At 40.6% G+C, this 22,584-nt stretch overlaps 1 protein-coding gene and 1 pseudogene across 3 annotated transcripts in view; both read right to left on the bottom strand.

Annotated features, from left to right (window-relative positions):
- Nucleotides 1-22,584, bottom strand: part of LOC140187171 (zinc transporter ZIP11-like) — an 840,422-nt gene that overhangs the window by 277,826 nt on the left and 540,012 nt on the right. For all 3 annotated transcript variants that reach the window (XM_072242190.1, XM_072242191.1, XM_072242192.1), the window contains exon 6: nucleotides 2,335-2,404. In XM_072242190.1, the coding sequence (XP_072098291.1) occupies nucleotides 2,335-2,404 (70 nt within the window). The remainder of the gene's footprint in view (nucleotides 1-2,334; nucleotides 2,405-22,584) is intronic.
- On the bottom strand, nucleotides 17,905-18,528 carry LOC140187096 (large ribosomal subunit protein uL6-like; annotated as a pseudogene).

Below are 22,584 nucleotides of genomic sequence, written 5' to 3'. Positions count from 1 at the left end.
TTTTTGCAGAAGCTGCACCCAGTCTTCTTGCAAAGTGTGAATGACGAAGTTGTTCTTGCTAGAAAAGAGTTCCAACCAGATGTGGGAGAACAAGTTCAAAGATGGCATTACTTTCTTCACCGCAGCTACAAAACCAATACAGTCCTTTTACACCTAAAGTAGGGATTCCCATTCCCAATCTTTTTTATGCCATGGACCCTACCATTAACCGAGGGGTCTGTAGACCCCAGGTTGGGAACCCCAGTCCTAGAGAGTAGCTGAAGTGAGTCTCCGCAATTTCTTTAGTTAATATCCACGAAACTGCGGAATAAATCAGCATTTATATCCCCTGAATATCCAGGGATTAATCTTTTCTTTTGCTAGGGACAGCCAATATTTATTATATATTGTGGAAAAGATTAAAGCTACTCAACTGTAGTGTATGAAAAACTGTTCAAAGAGTAGCCTTTTCTTGATAAATACAAAATTGTGAGCTGTAAAGGTCAGGTTCTCGGAAGATTTTCTTTTTTACAGTCAAAGAGGAAAATCACTTTTTCTTTGAAATGAAGTTTCATAAATATTTTTGTGTTTGTAATGAAATGCGCCGGACTTTCCAATTGGAGATAAGTTCTGGATCTGATCCACTACTCAGTCATGTTGCAGAGTGTGGATTCAAATCATAGAATGCTGGCTGGAAACTCATCGCCAGTCAGTCGAGCAAAATGCACCATATTGTGGCTGCATGTTCTACTCCATTTCCAAAACTTAGTTCCACCAAGATCCAGATTACATAAATAAAGTGCAAATAGCCCTTGCACTATGTTTCTCTTTGAAGATTCTTTCAACACAATTCATACCCCAATCCATTTCGAAAGCACAATGTAATCTTAGCCCAGGGAGTTCAGCAATATCAGATAGAACATAAAGCAGAGGTTGAGGATTCTTCCTTTCGAAGGAATTGATTATTTTTTTGATTTGTGTTTTTGAGGGCACTCAAAGTTATACACATTGAGAGATCACGGGAAATAGAAACAGCCATTTACACAATTATTCAGTGGCTGAGATTCAATATGTTTACAAGGACCTTGAATGTAACAGACTTCATAGTGAAAGGCAACCAAATCTTCATTTTATGTCAAGTTACCAAATATTCATTCTGTTGTAACAAAAACAAATTGTCTTTATATAACTATATTAAGCCAGTAAAACATCCCATGGTACAGCATAGGGATGTTAAATGAAAATTTATGATACCAAGCTGGGTATTAGAAACAGCAAACAAAATAACTAAAGAAGCAGAGGGTACAAGGAAGAAATTCTTCACTATTGTCCTTTGCAGTTCAAATTCTTTTGCATATGAAGACAAGTGAAATGTCATTAATTGCAGAAGGATTAAAATTATCCAGCAAGATGTGCAATGTGCAAAGACCATACCACAGAAAAGTACTGAGGCTCTGCATAAACGTACTCCAACATGCCAATAAATTCACCACAGTTTTTATTGCATAGAACATAGAATAGTACAGGCTATTCAGCCCACAACGTTATGCCAACCTTTTCAACCTATTCCAGGATCAATCTAATCCTTCTATCCCACATGGCTATCCATCTTTCTTCCACCCTCAAGATTCTTTCAAATGCCCATTGTGTGTGTACCTCTACTGTCACCCCTGATAGTGCATTTCATGCACCCACCACTCTCTGTGGAAAAAAAAACCTGCCTCTGACATCCCCCCTATACTTTCCTCAAATCACCTTACAATTATACCCTCTCACATTAACCATTGCAACCTTGGGATACAGGAGCTGACCATCTACACCATCTATGCCTCGTATCATCTTATACCCCTCCATCAAATTACCTCTTCTCCTCTTTCACCCCAAACAGAAAAGCCTATCTCGCTCGACCTTTCCTCATGAGACATGTTCTCTAATCCAGGCAGCATCCTGGTAAATCTCCTCTACACTCTTTCTAAAGCTTCCATATCCTTCCTATAATGAGGGGGCCAGAACTGAACACAATACACTGCTAAAATCTTGCCATTAATTTTTTTACTCTGGCTTCAAGTTCGATCTTGGTGAAGATTCAGAATCCAGTTTACTGTTACAGCCTGATATATCCTGAATATGCTGTCAGTTCTCTTTCAACTCACAAACCTCGCTCCTGGACCACAGACCTGAGAAATATATCTTTGCTTCCACTCCTCTGACTTTGAAAGTTTGCATACAGATTTTTCCAACTCTGAGCTGAGACAGCAGCTAACAAGCAGCAACCAAAAGCTACAACATTCCCGACTGATTTGAGAGTTAGGAAGACCTTTCACCGTGAAAATATTGAGCAGAACCCAGACTTACCGTGCGCTTTCAAAGGTCGCTGATGCAGTCTTGCCAATAGCACCAAATCCGACTCCCACTGCTAGACCCTCTAAAAGAGAACCACAACAAACAAACAAACATCAGAAACACAGGGAGTAACTGCTGTTTACTCCTTAAATTTTACCTCAAGGAGGCTATACAAGTAAGGTAATTATCTCTATCTCTTTTATTTGAAAGTCTCTAATGGAGTTCTTTACATCTGTAGCCAATGCGGACATGCAGCCTCACTGACCAATGGTGGGGCACCCCACCACAGCTGTCAGCTATGGGGCACAATGGCCAATGCTGGGTTGCCCAGCAACCAATAATGGAGTACTCTCTACAATCAGCTATTGCTGGAACTCTCACCACCAGCAGCCATTGGTGGGCTTCTCAACACCAGCAGCCATTGGTGGGCTTCTCACCACCAGCAAGCCAATGGTAGAGCACGCAAAAATGGCAAGATGATTTACCAGGGTAAAAGTCAATGATTTTCTTAATACAGATTATCAGAAGGAAGGATGTGATTAAGTTAATGGCTGTAAAATAATTGCGTGGTGCAGCAGGGTAGGATAGCAGTCAGCGTAACGTTATTACACCAACAGTAATACGGGTTCAATACTGCCACTCTCTGTAAGGAGTTTGTACGTTCTCCCCACAACTGTGCAGGGTTTTCGCCGGGATCTCTGATTTCCCCCCACATTCCAAAGATGTACGGATGAGTTGGTTAATTGGTCTGACAGGTGTAATTGGGCGGCGTGGGCTCGTTATGCCAGAAGGGCCTGTTACTGCACTGTATCTTTAAATAAATAGAAGGGATGTGTACAACTTATCGAGGTAGTTCAAAAGTGCACACACAGTGGTATGAGTAGAAACAATGAGTAGCAGAATGCCAGAACTTAGTGGCTGTGCTGATGTTATTTAAGGGTCCATTTACATAATACAAACGTTATGTTACAACAACGCAGAAGTTAGTTGTGTGTATGTAATTTCCCTCATGAAAAGTCCAGAAAGTCATAGATTGCTCAATTTCACAAGACATTTGGAGACAGCGACAGATTGCTGTGATTATTTCAGAACATGACATGGTTTCAATGCAATTTCAAAACAAGGGAGCGTGTTAAGGTTTTGGCAAATCAATGTGAATCAGCTTCGCTGAGCCACTGTGAGCTCAAAAGCAATAACTTCACAGATCTCTTGAGGAAAGTGAATCAACCCCCGAAAATATGTTTTGTTCCTTCGTTTGTCAAAGGGAATGTTTGAACTCTGCTTTCACCCTGCAAGTGTTCATTTTCAGCATCTTAGTGATTCTTAGTTCATTTGGTGAGAGGAGGGGGTGAGATTTTAATTGTGAAAGTGTTTGACCTGAGGGAATTGTAAATCATCACAGAGGCAAATTAGAAAGAGGCCATTTTAATTTGATTCCAGAATGGATATAAATGACATGTATTATTCCTGAGGCTAAAGACAGAAATATACTGATTATTTTAACTCTATGTGGAAAATATTCAGATATGAAAGTTCACTATAATAAAATAAATTAGAGGCTGTAAACTTGTACAAAAAAGAGAAACAGAACAGATGTATGTTACCTCTTCTCACCTACCTATCACCTCCCCGAGTCCCCTCTCCTTCCCATTCTCCTTTGGTCCACTCTCCTCTCTTATCAGACTCCTTCATCTTCAGCCCTTTATCTTTCCCATCCACCTGGCTTCACCAATCACCTTCCAGCTATCCTCCTTTCCCTCCCCACATCTTTTTATTCTGGTGTCATCCCCCTTCCTTTCCGGTCCTGAAGAAGGGACTCAGACTGAAACATTGTCATTCATGACCAGCTGAGTTCCTCCACCATCTTGAGTGAGTTGTTTTGGATTTCCATCATCTGCAGAATTTCTCTTATTTATATGCTCAGAGTTCAGAATCAATTTATTTTCAAAGTAAGTTCAGAGTAAATTTATTTTCAAAGTAAGTATATGCCACCATAGGCTACCCTGAGGTTCATTTTCTTGCAGGCATTCACAGTGTATACAAAGAAACACAATGAAATCAATGAAAAACTACACATAAAGATGGACAATGTACATAAGGTGACAAACTGTGCAATTACAAAAGAAGAACAAATAATATGAATAATTAGTATTAAGAATAATGAATTACTGATTCATAGCAAAGTTACAGGGAATGCACCCCATTTCATTTCAGAAATGACTCTGAAATATTCCACTCAGTGCCTTTGAAGTCAATCCTTTACCATAGAAACACAGAAAACTGGTGTAGGAGTGGGCCAACCAGCTCTACAGCCTGCTCCACAACAGTAAAATCTTGGATGATTCAGCAGTCTCCACACTACTTTCTCCTCTCACCCCATACCCCTTGACAGTAGAGTCTCAAATCATGTATATTTGAACTGAATAACCAAATTGGGATTCTGTATCACAACTGGGCACAAAAGATTAAAGTAAATCCTGTCCTCTTTGGAAAACTAAACAGTTGAGAAGCAGCTCCGTTTTCTGATTACTCGTTCATCCGTTATTTGTCGGGTCATATGATGTAGGTAATCCTGGTCTTTCCATGACCATGATTGTTCTTGGCAAATTTTTCTACAGAAATGGTTTGCAATTGCCTTCTTCTGGGCAGTTTACAAGACAGGTGACCCCAGCCATTATCAATACTCTTCAGAGATTGTCCGCCTGGCGTCAGTGGTCGCATAACTAGGACTTGTGATGTGCACCAGCTGCTCATACGACCATCTACCACCTGCTCCCATGGCTTCACATGACCCTGATCAGGGGGTTAAGCAAGTGCTACACTGAGGGATCTGCAGGCTAGCAGAGGGAAGGAGCACCTTACGCCTCTTTTGGTAGAGACGTATCTCTACTCCTCCACCCCCTCCGATTACTAAACCATGTTTTAGTTTTTTTACACAAAGGCATTCACTCATGCTCCACGCAGCCCAGACATATTCCAGGATTGCCCAGTATTGAACTTTGGCTTATGTAAGCAACCAATATCATCACAACTTTCTAGAGCTCAAATGCAAACCTGTCATGAATCTCAAACACGAGGAAATCTGCAAATGCTGGAAGTTCAAGCAACACACATCAAAGTTGCTGGTGAACGCAGCAGGCCAGGCAGCATCTCTAGGAAGAGGTACAGTCAACGTTTCGGGCCGAGACCCTTCGTCAGGACGAACTGAAAGAAGAGATAGTAAGAAATTTGAAAGTGGGAGGGGGAGGGCAAGATCCAAGATGATAGGAGAAGACAGGAAGGGGAGGGATGGAGCCAAGAGCTGGACAAAAGGGATATGAGAGGATCATGGGACAGGAGGCCCAGGGAGAAAGAAAAGGGGAAGGTGGGGCATTAGCGGAAGTTTGAGAACCCCATCCATTATTTATTTATATTCTCAAACTTCCGTTCATGGCCCACCTCCCCCTCATACCCCATCTGTCATTTATTTATATACACACATTCTTTTTCTCTCTCTCTTTTTTCTCCCTTTGTCCCTCTCACTATATCCCTTGCCCATCCTCTGGGTTTTTCCCCCCTCCCCCTTTTCCTTCTCCCTGGACCTCCTGTCCCATGATCCTCTCATATCCCTTTTGCCAATCAACTGTCCAGCTCTTGGCTCCATCCCTCCCCTTCCTGTCATTTTGGATCTCCCCCTCCCCCTCCCACTTTCAAATCTCTTACTAGCTCTTCTTTCCGTTTGTCCTGACGAAGAGTCTCGGCCCGAAACGTCGACTGTACCTCATCCTAGAGATGCTGCCTGGCCTGCTGCGTTCACTGCCCACTTTGATGTGTGTTGCTGTCATGAATCTGTTCATCTGAGGAAAACTTCATTAATGAGGTAAAATGTAACTACTAAGGGATGTGAACCCAGAAACAGTACACTTTTATCATGTTTTCCCTGTGCTTCTTCTGGTTCATAATTAGCACTGAATTCACGATTTTTACAGGGGAAATGGACTCTGTGTGTACAGTGTATCAACAAAGGATGGTGCAGAAACCTTTCTGTGGAGAGCAGTCACTGTACTGTGGCAATCGAACATCTTACAATTAAATGCCAGCCACTCTACCTGCCCCCTCCCACCCCAAGCGCAAACGCCAAGAAAGCAATGGGAGAGCTTTACAGTATCAGCAAAACAAGCATCTGGATGGTCTCTTCACAATTCATCAATACAGTTACTTGTACATTGTGTTTTATAGAATTGCTTTTTAATTGTATAATTTATGCTTATTGTGTTTATTTTTATGCTGCATTGGAGCCAGAGTAACAATAATTTTTTCTCCTTTCACTTACATACTGAAGAAAGACAACAAACCATCTTGAATCTTGAATAACAATATTCATTTTACTCATGACACTTATTTGCTTCAAAGTTGTTGGCTCCAAAGAACACAGAACAGTACAGCACAGTACTGGCAGTATGGTTCAACAATTAAGGCCTTGTCCCAGGCCTTGGGTATTCCGAGCAATTTTCCACCCTATTAATTAATTGGCAAGGTCTGCAATCATTGCCCATTCTGATTTGCCTTTGCGAAGACAGCAGGGAGTCAAAGCAGGATGGAAAAGGATTTGGAGCAGATCCTATAGATAGAACGTGCCAGTTAGCCTTGTTGTCCTTGGTGGTGGAATAATGGGTTTGAATGTGGAACACTATATAATGCACACTACAGGCCCTTCAGTTCAGTTCAGTTTACGATGTTATTCCTACACATTAACCTACTCCAAGATCAGTCTAACCCTCCATTTTTTTCTGTCATCTACTTGCCTATCTATGGGTCTCTTAAAGGTGTCTAACATATCTCTCTACTTCAGCCCTGGCAGCATGTTCAATACACCCCCCATTTTCTGTGTAGAAACCTTTCGCATCTCCTTTATACTTTCCTCCAAGCATTAAAATTATGCCCCCTTGTATTAGCCATTTTTGCCTTTTCTAAGATTGGGTTTCAAAGCTTGAATTAAAATATTCCCACCTGGATTAGTTTGTATTATATGGCATTTCTGCTTTGTTTATCAGGCTATGTTTCACACAACATTGGCCAAATCAGAGCTCTATTCCTCGAGCAAATAACTCACAAGGGGCATCAGATAAAAATCACTGGACTTCCTCTTTCTCTTCAAACATGTAACTCTACATCGTTCTCTTATTAACTCATGGTCTAAAGAAAAGTTCAGAAAAATAACTATTTACTTGAGATTGGTAGCTTCTAACTGATGGTAATGCAGAAACAGATAGTGTTTTTACAGAATCAAAGCTGTGGAAACGCACAATGCAGGCACTTGTTAATCCTTAAAATGATTCTATCCAAATTCTTATAGTGCTGCTGATCATGAAGCTGTTACTAAAATGTGACTTATTAACTGCAGTGGGGCTATTAAGGAGAGCTGGTAAGGAAGTCTTCTTACAAAGCATTCGCTCTATGAGTAACCATGCTGGGCACGAGTCTGAGGTAGAGGGTGGGCCTTTTTTCCACCATGCAAGAATGGATAGGTGGGCAGCCCAGTAATACATTTTAACGTTCAGTAGGGCAAAACCACTTGCTTCCTTGGGCTTTGACAAGTGTTCTTTAGTAATTCTAATGACTTTATAATTCCAAATGAAGGGTATAATAATTGAATCCAATTGCTTAAAATATGACAGAGGAATAAAACATGGAATTGACTGGAAAAGATGAAGAAATCGTGGCAGTACAATCATCTTTGGGTTAAGGCCCCAAAAACTTATATTGACACTCCGATCTGTGACAATCATTCCTTGTTGCCTGGCCTGAATGATACTGTTTTTTCCACCTGGAAACAGAGAGGTATCTGTAGTATAGGTGACCTATATATTAATGGAAACCTTGCCTCATTAGCGCAGTTACAAGCAGTTTACGATATCCCCGCATCTAGTTTTTTTTAGATAATTACAAATTCGAGATTATGTTAGGAAATATATACCTAACTTTGAGGTTTTAGACAAACATGAGTCCCCGGAGGCAATAAATAAATTTGATCCTGTTACTCGTAGTGCGGTGTCCTGTTTTTATCAGATCCTACATAATGGAGCTCGGGTGAATACTGCAGGTCTTAAACAGGCATGGGTGGATGAATTGGGTACAGAGTTGACAGAGGAGGTCTGGGATGAGTGCTTAAAGAGTATACATGATTGTTCAGTCAATGTCAGACACAGATTTATACAGTTGAAAACAAAACATAGACTCCATTATTCCAAAGAAAAGTTGCATAGTTTCTACCCTGTTTTGCCAGATGTAAATCTGTGAACAGTAACTTGTCACATTCATTCTGGTCATGTTGTAAGCTTTATGCATACTGGAAAAATATTTTTCACTGTTTCTCTGAGGCTTTTGGGAAGCGGTGGGAACCAGACCCGCTCACAGCCATCCTTGGAGCAACAAGCTCCCTATCTTCAGCCAATTTGTACGAAAAAGCGGCTGTATTGTTTGGAATAGCGATTGCTAAGAAGTTAATTCTGCAAATGTGGAAAATGGACTCTGTGCCTACGTATGATCTGTGGCTGAGAGAACTGGCAAATACTTTACATTTGGAGAGACTGAGACTATGTAATGAGGGGACATCTTTGAAAGGATATGGGGCCCCGTATTGGCTTTCTTACAGGGTGAGGACTAAGGTTTTTTGGTGTGGTGCACCTCTGCTGTTTATGTTTACTTTTGCTTTTATATTTTTCTTTCTTTTGCTGCTCAATATTTAATTTGATTTTGCTATGGTTGTGGTTTCTGTGGATGTGCTGTGTTTTTTTTTGTTCATTTGTTTGTTAGTAATAAATTTTTAAAAAATTTAAAAATGATTCTATCAACATGCTACACACAGCACAACTGAACTGATATCAGGCACAAAAGAAAGGTCCTTTTCTTCTGACTCACATTATGACTTTTCAGCATTATGACATTTGTATGGCAGCTAATTGGTGTGGTTGATGGAGGCGAGGACACCAGAAGAAATTGCATGAAGTAGTGAAAACAGAATTTTCTGTAACCATTCTAATCTGTTTCATGCATCTTCTCCAGATCCAGGGTATTCCTACTGAACAAAATCACAATGTATTCGAAATGGCAGAAAACCAGCAATCTTTGCACAAATTAAATTTCTGCCTACACATGATACTCACTCTGTTGTTCTGGGCTGTATCATGTTCATTGTGCAAATGTCAATCTTTGCACAGATTCCTCTGGGGATAAACTGGCAAAATTATTTACAAATGTAAAAATCTCTTCTAAGGAAAAGGGAAATGGTGATGGAGTGGGGTCACCTCTTTCAGGACAGATTATTAATGGGTTCAAATGGCATACACTAGATGTGGTTATAGTTCCCATTGACTCCAGATGAATACACACAAAATGCTGGAGGAACTCAGCAGGTCAGATAGCATCTATGAAGAGGAATAAGGAGCCGACATTTCGGGCTAAGACCCTTCAATAGGACGGGAAAGGAGGGAAGAGAAGATGGGGGAGTGGAGGAGTGCAAACTGGAAGGTGGTAGGTGAAGGGGAAGGTGGAAGGGTGCGGGTGGGGGAATAAAGTGAGAGGCTGAGAGGTGACTGGTGGATAAGGTAAAGGACTGAAGAAGAAAGAATCTGACAGGAGAGGAAAGTGGACCAATCGAGAAAGGGAAGAAGAAGGGGCAGCAGAGGGAGGTGAGTGTTCCATTCCCCAGCATTCACATCTCTCACCTTCTAGAGTACTAAGAATCTCTCACATAATTTAAGGAAAAACACTAGAGAGTATTTTTAACAATTCTAGAATGTTATTGTGAAAAATGGATTGTTTGCTCAGCTGCTAAATATGATGATGACCTGTAAGGTAATGCCAATACTGCGATGACTAACTCCGTGTTTATTCGGTAATGCCTCTGTTTTCCTCTCCAAAGACTTCAGTCTTCACCAACAATCCGATGTGATTCATTTTCAACCTAGTTGTCTTTGGAGCATTGCCCACACATTATTAAACACAGCAAGAAAGAACAATCTCAGGGAGACTCTCACAGCTTGATAAGGTTGCACAATGGATTATGAGAAACAGTTACAGGAATAAGCTATTTAATTCTTCAAGGCTGCTACATCACTCATCGTAATCATGGCTTATCCACTAACACAAATACAATTCTGAAATATCCAATTTCCTTCAATTCTGTTTTATATTAACTCAGTGATAGAGTTTCCACAGCAGAGAATTCCAGGGATTTTTCCCTTGTGTAAAGACAGTTCTCTTCATCTCAGTTGTACAGTAAGTTTCCCTACCCCTAGACTCCTCACCAGGGGGAAATTTGTTGCCTGCATCAGGCCTGTTTAGCTCTGTGCTGATTGTGCAACGTTCAGTTAAATTTCCTCAATCTTCTAAGATCAAGTGAACACAATTCTAGAGTCTACTTGTTCACTCTTCAAGTCAAGTCACTTTTTATTGTCATTTCGACCATAACTGCTGGTACAGTACACAGTAAAAACGAGACGTTTTTCAGGACCATGGTGCTACATGATACAATACAAAAACTACACTGAACTATGTAAAACAACACAAAAACTACACTAGACTACAGACCTACCCAGCACTGCATAAAATACACAAAACAGTGCAGGCATTACAATAAGTAACAAACAAGACAAATATGCACAGTAGAGGGCAGTAGGTTGGTGTCAGTCCAGACTCTGGTATTGAGAAGTCGGATGGCTTGGGGGAGAAACTGTTACATAAATAAACAGCTGAATGGCGGTGACCTGGATTCCATCGATGAGCCACGTTTCTGTACTCTTGCCGAGTATTTCATTAGAGTCGGATGTAGTCCAATTTATTGTCCAGGGAGTGGGCAATGGAGAGCAGAATGAACAGGACAGTCGGCCGGCTAGGGCTTGCTTTTTGCCTGGCACGGACTCCTGCCCGCCCGCCTTGCTTCCACTTCCGCGTCCTCGCACACCGCTTACGACGCCCCCACCATCAGGCCACTCCGAGGACTGTGGGCCCGATCCCCTCAGCAAGCCGAGGTCGCGCAATTTAACCAGCAGATCTTATGAAGGTTTGTTTTTGGGCGATCTCTGTATTGTAGCAGTATCTGGCGATGGTAGATAGTTGCTCTGTTATCCATTAGATTAGATTAGATTATGAGAACACTCAGTCCTCTTTTATTGTAATTTAGAAATGCATACATGCGTTAAGAAATGATACAATGTTTCCCTGGAGTGATATCACAGAAAATAGGACAGACCAAAGACTAACACTGGCAGAACCACATAATTATAACATATAGTTACAGCAGTGCAAAGCAATACCATAATTTGATAAAGAACAGACCATAGGCACAGTAAAAAAAAAGTCTCAAAGTCCCGAGTCGATCGGCTCCTGAGTCTCCGACAGCGGCGGCAAAAGGGAGAAACTCCCTGCCATAAACCTCCAGGCACCGTCAACTTGCCGATGACTTGGAAGCAGCCGACCACAGCCGACACTGAGTCCATCCGTCCGAAAACTTCGAGCTTCTGTCCAGCCTCTCTGATACAGCCTCCCAAGCGCCATCCTCTGCTGAGCACCCTCGATCTTTCCCCGGCCGCTGAAACACCCAAAGCCGAGGATTTCGGGGCCTTCAGCTCCAGATATTCCGGTTACCACACAGTAGCAGCGGCAGCGAAGTGGGCATTTCAGAAGTTTTCCAGATGTTCCTCCGTACTCTCACGTCCGTCTCCATCAAATCAGAATTGTGCACGGTCCCCTACTTGACAGTTAACAGATATTCATCACCGAAGAGGCCGTGCGCGCTGCCATCGCGCCGCCATCTTCTCCCCTCTCCCGGGAGATGCCCTAATCCATGTGCCCTAATCAAAAAATCGTGCCTTAAAATTAAATTTAAAAACTAAATTAAAGTAACACCAGATCCGAAAGGCCACCACTGCTGCTGTGCCACGCCGCCTGCCGGATGTTTAACGTGCCAGTTATGTTTAACAGGATAAACAGAAACAAAGATATTTCCATTGTAAGCAAAGTTAAAAGTAACACACACAAAATGCCGGAGGAACTCAGCAGGTCAGGCAGCAGCTATGGAAATAAATAAAATGGTTGACGTATTAGGCCAAGACCCTTCTTCATGACTGGAAAGGAAGGAGGAAGATGCCAAAGTAAAAAGGTGGGGAGATGGGGGAAAGGGCTAGCTAGAAGGTGATAGATGAAGCCATGTGGCTGGGAAAGATAAAGGACTGGAGAAGGAGGAATCTGACAGGACAGAAGAGTGGACCATGGGAGAAAGGGAAGGAGGAGAGGACCCAGGGGGAAGTGATAGGCAGGTGAGAAGAGGTAAAAAGCCAAAGTCAAGAATGGAAGAAGAGGGGAGAGGAGGGGAAGGGAAAAATTACCAGAATGAGAAATCAATATTCATGTCATCAAGTAGTCATCATGAATATGAAATAAACATGAATGATTAACATAGAACTTAGAAATCTACAGCACATTACAGGCCCTTCGGCCCACAATGTTGTGCCGACCATGTAACCTACTCTAGAAACTGCCTAGAATTTCCCTACTGCATTGCCCTCTATTTTTCTAAGCCCCACGCACTTATCTCAGAATCTCTTCAAAGACACTACTCGGTCTGCTTCTACCACTGCCGCCGGCAATGCATTCCACGCCCCCACCACTCTCTATGTGAAAAACCTACCCCTGACATCCTCTCTGTACCTAGTTCCAAGCATCTTAAAACTATGCTCCCTCGTGTTAGCCATTTCAGCCCTGGGAAAAAGCCTCTGGCTATCCACACGATCAATGTCTCTCATCTTATACACCTCTATCAAGTCACATCTCATCCTCTGTCGCACCAAGGAGAAACGGCCAAGTTCACTCAATCTAAACCGACTATAACAGTGAATTCAAAAGAAAGTGCTTTACCCAGACTGATGGGAGTGTGGGAATCTGAGTATCTGTGGTGAGCTGTGTTGACACCTTCAAGCAGAAGCTAACCGAGGACACAGGTGAAAAAAATCATACATGTTGATGATATTAGTTAGAGAAATGTAAGGAGAGGCAGGAAAACAAATACTGGCATGGGCCCATTAGCAGATCAGCTACAGGTCCACGCTAGTATTTGTCTTCCTAATCCTCCTTACATTTCTCTACCTAATCTCATCAACATGCACTATTCTGGTCTATAAATATTTCATTTAATGTAGTAGATTCGAGAAATTATCTGCAAATAAACTGATCTTTTATTTAACAAGGAGGCGTACAGGAGTGAGATAGATCAGCTGGTTGAGTGGTGTCACAGCGACAATCTTGCACTCAGTGTCATTAAGACCAAAGAACTGATTGTGGACTTCGGGAAGGGGAAGTCAAGGGAACACACACTAGTCCTCATTGAGGGATCAGCAGTGGAAAGTTCCTGGGTGCCAGCATCTCTGAAGATCTATTCTAAGCCCAACATATTGCTGCAATTGCAAAAAAGGTACGACAGAGGCTATTTTTCATTAGGAGATTTTTTATGTCACCAAAGACTCTCGCAAATTTCTACAGAGATACTGTGGAGAGCATTTTGACTGGTTGCATCTCTGTCTGTTATGGAAGGGCCACTGCACAGGATCAGAAAAAGCTGCAGGAAGTTGTGAACTCAGCCAGCTCCATCGTGGGCAATATCCTCCCCAGCATCCAGAACATCTCCAAAAGGCGATGCCTCAAAAAGTCATTATTCATCAGTAAAGTCTCCAGTCACCCAGGACACACCCTTTTCTCATTGTCATCATCAAGGAGAAGGTACAGGAGCCTAAAGACACACAAAGTTTTCAGCATCTGCAGATTTCCTCGTGTCAAAGTTTTAGGAACAAATTTTTCTGCACTGCCATCACATTTCAGAATGGACAATGAACCCATGTACACTACCTCATTTCTATCTTGTTTTTCTCCCTTTTTGTTCTAGTTATTAAATTTTACATGTGTACAGATATATAGTTATAGCTTTTATTGTGTATTGCAATTGCAATGTACTGCTGCCGTAAAACAACTCATTTCATGACATGTGCCAGCGATATTAAACCAAATTCTGATTCAGAACCTTGAAAGGCAGCAAACTAACTGCAAAAAGATGATATTTTGCTCATTTTGGCTATCACTTCTTTGGATTGGTTCTACATCTGGAATAAATCCCCTTGACTCTGGTCACGCTTCAATGATTTGGAAATAAACTCTCCTTCTGGCAACTTTTTGACTGAATTGTTTAAATATGTTTGGTTTGAAAATTAATGTGGTAAGGCTCATTAACCAGCTAGATTTTCAAGGAACTTTTACATTGATCATAGAAAACATTCATTTTGGATCTCCCCCTCCCCCTCCAACTTTCAAATCCCTTACTCACTCTTCCTTCAGTTAGTCCTGACGAAGGGTCTCGGCCTGAAACGTCGACTGCACCTGTTCCTAGAGATGCTGCCTGGCCTGCTGCGTTCACCAGCAACTTTTATGTGTGTTGCTTGAATTTTCAGCATCTGCAGAATTCCTGTTGTTTGCGTGGAAATAAAATGCCTTACCTACATTGAAGTGGTGGAAGATTTTTTAAAATATTAAAGACCCTAACATTATATCGGGAAGTTTTGCATCTTTGTACTGACTGGTAGAGAGTACCTAATATATTTCTGCTTTTGTCAAGTGATCCTAAAGGGATGTCAAACTAATCTTGACTTGCTCCTACTGGTTTTGTTAAGTAAATCATTATATATATACAATCTGCTATTAAAGGACTCTTTCACCCAGAGAATAAACTTGACCGTTTGACTGTACCAATTACAAACCAACTTCAATGTTTCTCACATGCAAGAGCTTAAAATACTACAATGTTTACATTGTGTGAAACCTTCCATTATAATTGGCCTTGCGTTTACATAGCATTTCGATAAACACAGTGCATAAAGGTGGTTTGATATAAGTTGGCAGTGTCTGAAACAAGGATTTAGCAGCAAAGGCAATGATTCCTTCTATCCTCAAATGAGCCTTCCCATTCTGAACATATTTCACCTCTGGTGTTACTATCTTCCTGGGACATATGATATTGTTTCTTTGATGGTCTCAAGACAGACCTTGAAGTTACACCATAGTTATCAACTATGGTATTGCAACCTAGAGGAAATATCAGGGCCCTGATCAAGGGTGAGAGGAAGTTCCAAACAACATGTCTGTACATTTATGGGTATTTAATGTTTCTTTTCAGGGAGCCAAACAAACAGAGAATGTTGGGGGGAGATCGAAAATCAGGGAAAATTTGTAACATAGAAGGAGACAATTCAGCTCATTTGGAAAAGTGATTTTCTGGTATCTTGTTCATAAACTGGAAGTTCACATCTTTTAAAGTACACATCCAAGTACATTTTAAATGTGCTGAAGCTTTTTGCCTCCTCCTTCTTCTCAGGCAGAGAATTTCAGACCATAAGGATCTTCCGCATGAAGGAAATCCTCTTCCCTTGTCTATCTTTTCAAAAATTATTTTTTAAAGTCTGTGAATCCTGCTTTCAGGTCCCTTGCAAATGGGAACAGATCATTTCTGTTTCCCTATATTTCAGGACTACCCTAATTTTACACACCTCAATTAAATATCCCTTCATATTCTCTTATGCCTCATATTTCAAATGACTTAACCACCTCTTTGACATCTTCTACTGCCTTTTAAAGATCCGTGTCACACACTCCATGGTCCCTCGGTTCCTTCATATCACCAATATCATCTCATTAACTGTGAACACTTCTGCCCTGTTGCATCTCTCCATATGCATTACCTCACACCTCTACTCAGTAAACTCCACTCTTCCAGCAGATCTAATCATCTACACTTACTTGCTTTCCTCATCACAGTCAACCACAGGACATTTTTTTCGGTCATCCGCAAACTTTTGCTATCATAACCCTCCACATCCTAAATCATAAATATATAAACTAAGGAACAAGGAACTGAAAACCTGTCAACCAATACCTAGAGATTCAAGCTGCAAAGCTAATTTTGAATCCAATTTGCTAATGTTCCCTGGAACCTTTCTGAGCAGCCAACCATTTTGGAACTTGTCAAAAATGTTGATAACACACACACATTTTCATCCACTATAAGGCCCTTATTGACACTCTATGTTATTGCATCGAAATTTCAATCAGTTTACTCAGATACTTCCTTCTTTCATACCTACAGCTCTTGATTAACATGGGGCTTCAAAATGAAGGATTATATGGTCCAGGGAATTGAATCTAATATTTCACTCACAAATATAGTTAAGCTATCAGGTCTGTAATTACTTTACCCCTTTCTTTCACACAGTCTTCTGGCATCACTCCAAAGCTAACAGGGATTGGAAATATCTTTATTTTTAAAATTTTATTTATTTAAAGATACAGTGCATAGTAGGCCCTTCTGACCTTTCGAGTCGCACCGCCCCAGTAACCCCCAACAACCTCAACGTAACCTAATAACAGGACAGTTTACAATGACCAATTAACCTAACTCACACGTCTTTGAACTGCGGGAGGAAACTGGAGCACCAGGGAAAATACATACATTCCGCAGGGAGAACATACAGAGACCCACGATAGAGGACATAGGAAATGGACTCCAAACTCTGATGTTTCAAGCTGTAATGGCATCGTGCTAACTGCTAGGCCAGCATGCCACCCAAATTGATAGAACCAGCCTCTGCAACGTTGTCCTATGATTCTTCCAACACCAGTTTTTTCAACATGTGATTTGGAGAATGGCTGGGATTGAGATGGAAGACTGGAGCGGTGGAAGAGGTGTGGATTGGTGTGATTTTGACAATGATCGAAGGTTGGGTTGAAGATACCTGGAGGGGGAGAGGGTGGCAGTTCAGGCAAATGGAGGGCCTAATACAGCAGATGATAATAATGCGCTATCTAGATGGTGGCCACGTTTGGAAAACCACAGTCAGCGCGGATTGGTAACAACATCTCCTTGCTGACAATCAAAACAAGTGCACCTCAAGGATGTGTGCACTGCTCTACTCTCTCTACACTCATGAATGTGTGGCCAGGTTCAGCTCAAAGGGCATCTACGAATTTACCGAGGACAACACTGTTATTTGCAGGACTTTAGATGGCGACAAGGAGACATACAGGAGTGAGATAGACCAGCTGGTTGAATAATGTTGGAACGACAAGCTTACACTCAACATCAGCAAGACCATGGAATTGATTGTGGACTTCAGGAAGGGGAAGTCAGGAGAACACACACCATTCCTCATTGTAGAAAGTCAACTGCAGAAAGGGTGAGCAACTTTAAGTTCCTGGGCATCCATCATTAAGGATCTTCGTCACCCAAGACATGCCCTCTTCTCATTGCTATCATCTGGGAGGAGGAACAGGAGCCTGAAGCCACAAACTCAGTGAATCAGGAACAGCTTCTTCCCCTCTGCTATCCCATTTCTTTTTTTTTTTAGCCATTAGAATTTAATTTAACAGCTTTAACAGCCATTATTTTTATAGATTATCCAGTATAAAGTGTCATTCTCCACTCTGTGCTACAACTGTCCCCTTGTGGCTCACATAGATGTCATCCAAGAACTTATGAATATCCTTCTTCTTCACTGTTGTTGCCTGCTGAATGAGAGCAGCTTTAATCCATTATGTCTAAGCTGAAGTCTCAACCACTGCACCCTTCTCAGAGACGTAAACACCATCCAAGAACTTTCGAATATTCTTGTTTTTGACTGTTGTTGCCTGTTGGATCAGGGCAGCAGAGTTTAACACCAGTTCAATATCATTTTCTTCCAGAACGAGCTCACCTTTCTGGGCCTGGGAAACAATACACGTAACACCTAGCTTCATACGGACTCTACGAATATGCTTCCCTCCCAAGAAGTTACGGATCTCTACAGAGGCCCTGCCTCTTGAACAACCACATTGATAGGGAAATGAGCATACACAGATCTCATCTTGTAACGGAAACCCACTGTGACACCCTTGATCGTGTTCTGGACGCGACTACAGATTTCCACACTGTTGCTAGCTCCTTCCTGTTAGCCCACCATTTGTCAACTTGAAGCTTTTTCTTCTTGATACCAAGAAGACTGAGTTCCAAGTTGATGTGATTAAATTCTCTTCGTAATTTTCCTCAGGGCCCCTTTACAACAATGGTACGGCCTTTCAAGGACACATCAACATTGTCAGGGATATCAACAATCTGGTTGCTGAGAATGTTCTTCATTCTCGCTGAAGATAGAGGAAAGGCTATCCGATTTCTGAATGGACATTGAACCCATGAACACTACCTCACTACTTTTTTTTCTCTCTCGTTGTACTCTTTATTTCACTTTAAAAAATATATATATAATGTAATTTACTGTTTTTATTATGTATTGCAGTGAACTGCTGCTGCATAAAATTAAATTTTACCACTTATGCCATGGATATTAAACCTGAATCTGATTCTAACCAACATCTCAGAGAAACACACATCAAAGTTGCTGGTGAACGCAGCAGGCCAGGCAGCATCTCTAGGAAGAGGTACAGTCGATGTTTCAGGCCGAGACTCGTCAGTCCTGACGAAGGGTCTCGGCCTGAAACGTCGACTGTACCTCTTCCTAGAGATGCTGCCTGGCCTGCTGCGTTCACCAGCAACTTTGATGTGTGTTGCTTGAGTTTCCAGCATCTGCAGAATTCCTGTTGTTTGCGTTTCAACATCTCAGAGAATCTATCTTGGACCCAACATATTTATGTAATCATGAAGAAAGCACACCATTGGCAGTACTTCATTAGGAGTTTGAAGTGATTTGATATGTCACCAAAGATTCCAGCAAATTTCTACTAATGTACCAGAGAGAGCATTCTGGCTGGTAGCACCGTCAACTGGAAAGAACACGACCCAACAATTCCTTTTTTCGCACTACTTATTTGTCCTTTATTGTAACCTATGTTTTTTTTTTCTTTTTTGGTCTTGCACTGTACCACTGCCACATAACAGCATATTTCAAGACCTATGTTAGTGATAATAAACCTGATTGTGATTCTGACATTTCTGTAAGGAGAGCACAATACAAGCATTTTGTGGTCTACACAATTATATCAAAAATCAGCTGTATATTCTCTAATTTCACAGAGCTCTGGGGGTTTTCTGCTGTCTGAACAACTCCAAAATTTGGCAGATGGAGTGAGCCCTGTCAGATCATTGATCCTATTAACTTTCTGCTGTCCGATAAGCCACCTTTCACTACTACTCTCTGCTTCCTGTTACAGTCACTCTGTGACCCTCCAAAATAATGACAGGCTAAATCTATGGCAGCTCAGCAAATGCTGTTTTAAGTCCATTTGTAGCACATCCATTGCACTTTCCTCATCAACTTCTTCTCCTATTTCATCAAAAAATACCATCATGTTAGCTTGGCACAACTTTCCTTTGTTACCAGAACACTGGGTGGCACTGTAGCGTAGTGGTTATCATAATGATTCACAGTACAGGTAACACGGGTTCAATTCCCGCCACTGTCTGTAAGGAGCTTGTACATTCTCTATGTGTGGGTTTCATCCAGGTGCCCTGGTTTCCTCCCACATTCCAAAGATGTACCGGTTGGTAGGTTAGTTTGTCATTGTAAATTGTCCCGTGATCAGACCATGGTTAAATCGGGTGTTACTGGGTGGCACTAGAAGGGCCAGAAGGACATATTCCACTTTGTAGCTCAGTAAAATAAATAAATATATAATCAACCCATAAATCCAAAAAATTGGTCTCTAATCAGGGTTTCTCAAATTTTCCAGATTAAACTTAGCTGATCTACAGTTACTCAAGTTCATCCCAAACCCATTTTAACTTGACATCAATTTGACAACCCCCACCCACAGGTCCATGCTCTCTTCCCACTGCTGCTATCAGGAGGGAGATACAGAAGCCTTAGTACCCACACCACCAGCTCCAAGAACAGTTATTAACCCTCAATCATCAGGCTCTTGAACGTCAGGGAACAACTTCACTTACTTCAACACAAATCTGTTCCTGTAAACAATGGACTAACTTTCAATGACTTCTCATCTCATGTTCTCAATATTTATGGCTTATTTATTACTATTATAATAAAAATGTTAGATCATTTTTTTCTCAACTCAGGCTGGTAAAACCTGAGGTGCAGGCATAGCCAAGTATGCTTATTTCACAATTGCTAGCATTTTCAGACAATTCTAGTGGTGTTTAGTGTTGTGGATTTCTGAAAATTTACATAGATATTACAGTGTAGCCCTAATTGTTTAATACTATTGTGTAGTACCTTTGGGATGATACCGGTTGTAGATATTACTATTGCGACAATGTATACCTTGTTCATGCTCCAAAGGCTTTCAATTTCTTCCTTTAATTTAGTATTTTCTGGTGTTATTCTCTTATTTATTTCTGTATGTTATGTGCGCTTGGAATGGCTATATCTATTAAGTAAATTGTTCTTGGTTGTCTATCCTGTATTATTATATCCAGTCAGTTATTCTGAAGTGTCCTATCTATAATAATGGATTGATTGTAATATAATTTGTGGGATTCTGACTCTAAAACTGGATCAGGCTTGTATTTATAATAAGGTATGATTTCTTTTATGAATATGCATTTTAAAGCAAGATTTTGGTGAATGATGATTCCAATTAATTGTTTCTGGTTTTTCTTGGCACCTTGAATATGTTGGTCTTATATGTATTTTTGATAGTTTTTTTTGTGTTAAGCACCTGGTCCTGTATTGCCACAAGTAATCTTTCATTTTCTGGAAAGAGGTCTCCAACTCTGAGCCAGGCATTCGATGCTTCCTTGTCGTCATCTGGTCTGCTCAGATCATGTAGATGTCTTCCATGGAGGGTCATGTTCTTCCATTGGTTAACTTTTTCTTCAATAATGATAATGTTTTCATTTTTCTGGGTTGTACTTTCATTTAAGTCAGGTGGTGTGTGCTTCTTATCAGAATTGCATATGCTCACATGGAGTGCTGAATCCTGTTTTCGTTGATGAAAATATATTCTTAGAAGTTTTATCTGACTGTTGTGTAGATTTTTAATATCTGTTATTGCTCTTCCCCTTTCTGTCCTAGGTAGTGTTAATCTAACCACATTCAAATGTACATAATGTTTTCTGAAATTTGTCATTTCAGTTCTTATTTTTCTATGTAAATTTTCCAGATCAGTTTCAGACCGAGATATTATGCCAAAGGAATATGTTAACATTCTGTGTATAGTGAAAATGTTTATAGCCTTTGTTATATTTTTACTCTAGAACTCTGTTTGGCAGATTTTCCTAAGCCTTGAAGTAAATGCTGTCAGAAGTTTTTTCCTTTATCACTCTATGATCTATTTTCTTTGCATGCTGATATCCCAGGTACTTATATGTTTCATATTCATCCATTGGTTGTATTGTATCCTGTTGATCTGGTTTGTATTCCATTAGCTCTATTGGCTCTTTCTTTATGTTTAATATTCTGCACTTATCCAGTCCAAAGTTCATGTTTATATCTTTCAAAAATATTTATATTATTTGAATTAATTGCTTTAGCCTTGTTGAGGAAGGAGCATATAATTTCAAATCATCCCATGTATAGAAGGTGTGTTAAGGTACAACTCATTTCATTGTTACTGATTTGATACCCAATTTTCATCCGAGTCAGTAAATTAGAGAGCAGGTTTAAAGCCGGACAGAACCATAGTGGACTTAGAGAATCAACTTGGAAAAGGTTTGATTTATTTTGATGACGATGCATGTTCTTGTTTGGTTATTATTAAATAGGGTGAATATAGTATGTCTATGCATCATCAGATGTTGAAGGAATTTCATATGTATTGGGTGTAGTTCATATATATTCAGAACTTCTCTTAACCATGAGTATGGGATAGAGTCAAACGCTTTTTGGTAGTCAATATAGCAACATGAAAGATTTCTGCTTTTCCACTGGGCTTGATTCAGAATTACAAAATCTATTATCAGTTTTTTTTTACATCCTTTCTTCTCTTCTGTAAGTATATTGTGATTATCTAAGTGAGTGGTGATTAGTTGCCAGATACATGACGTTACAATTTTATATATAGTTTGTAAACAAGTAATAGGACAATATTTTGATGGATCTTTTGTGATTTCCCCTTTTGGTAAAAGATACGTTTTATCTTCTGTCAAAAATTCAAGCACCTTTTTACGATTTTTAAGAAAACTGTTGATATGCATTAATAGGTACTGAAGAAGGCAAGTAAATATTTTAGACCAATATTTATGAATAGTTTTACTGCCAGTACTTTTCCAGTCGTGTTTTTTTATAACCTCTTTCA

Source organism: Mobula birostris, chromosome 24 (genome assembly GCF_030028105.1).
Source record: "Mobula birostris isolate sMobBir1 chromosome 24, sMobBir1.hap1, whole genome shotgun sequence".
Taxonomy (NCBI): Eukaryota; Metazoa; Chordata; class Chondrichthyes; order Myliobatiformes; family Myliobatidae; genus Mobula; species Mobula birostris.
Note: the sequence above shows the minus strand (reverse complement) of the source record. Positions and strands in the feature narration are given on the sequence as shown.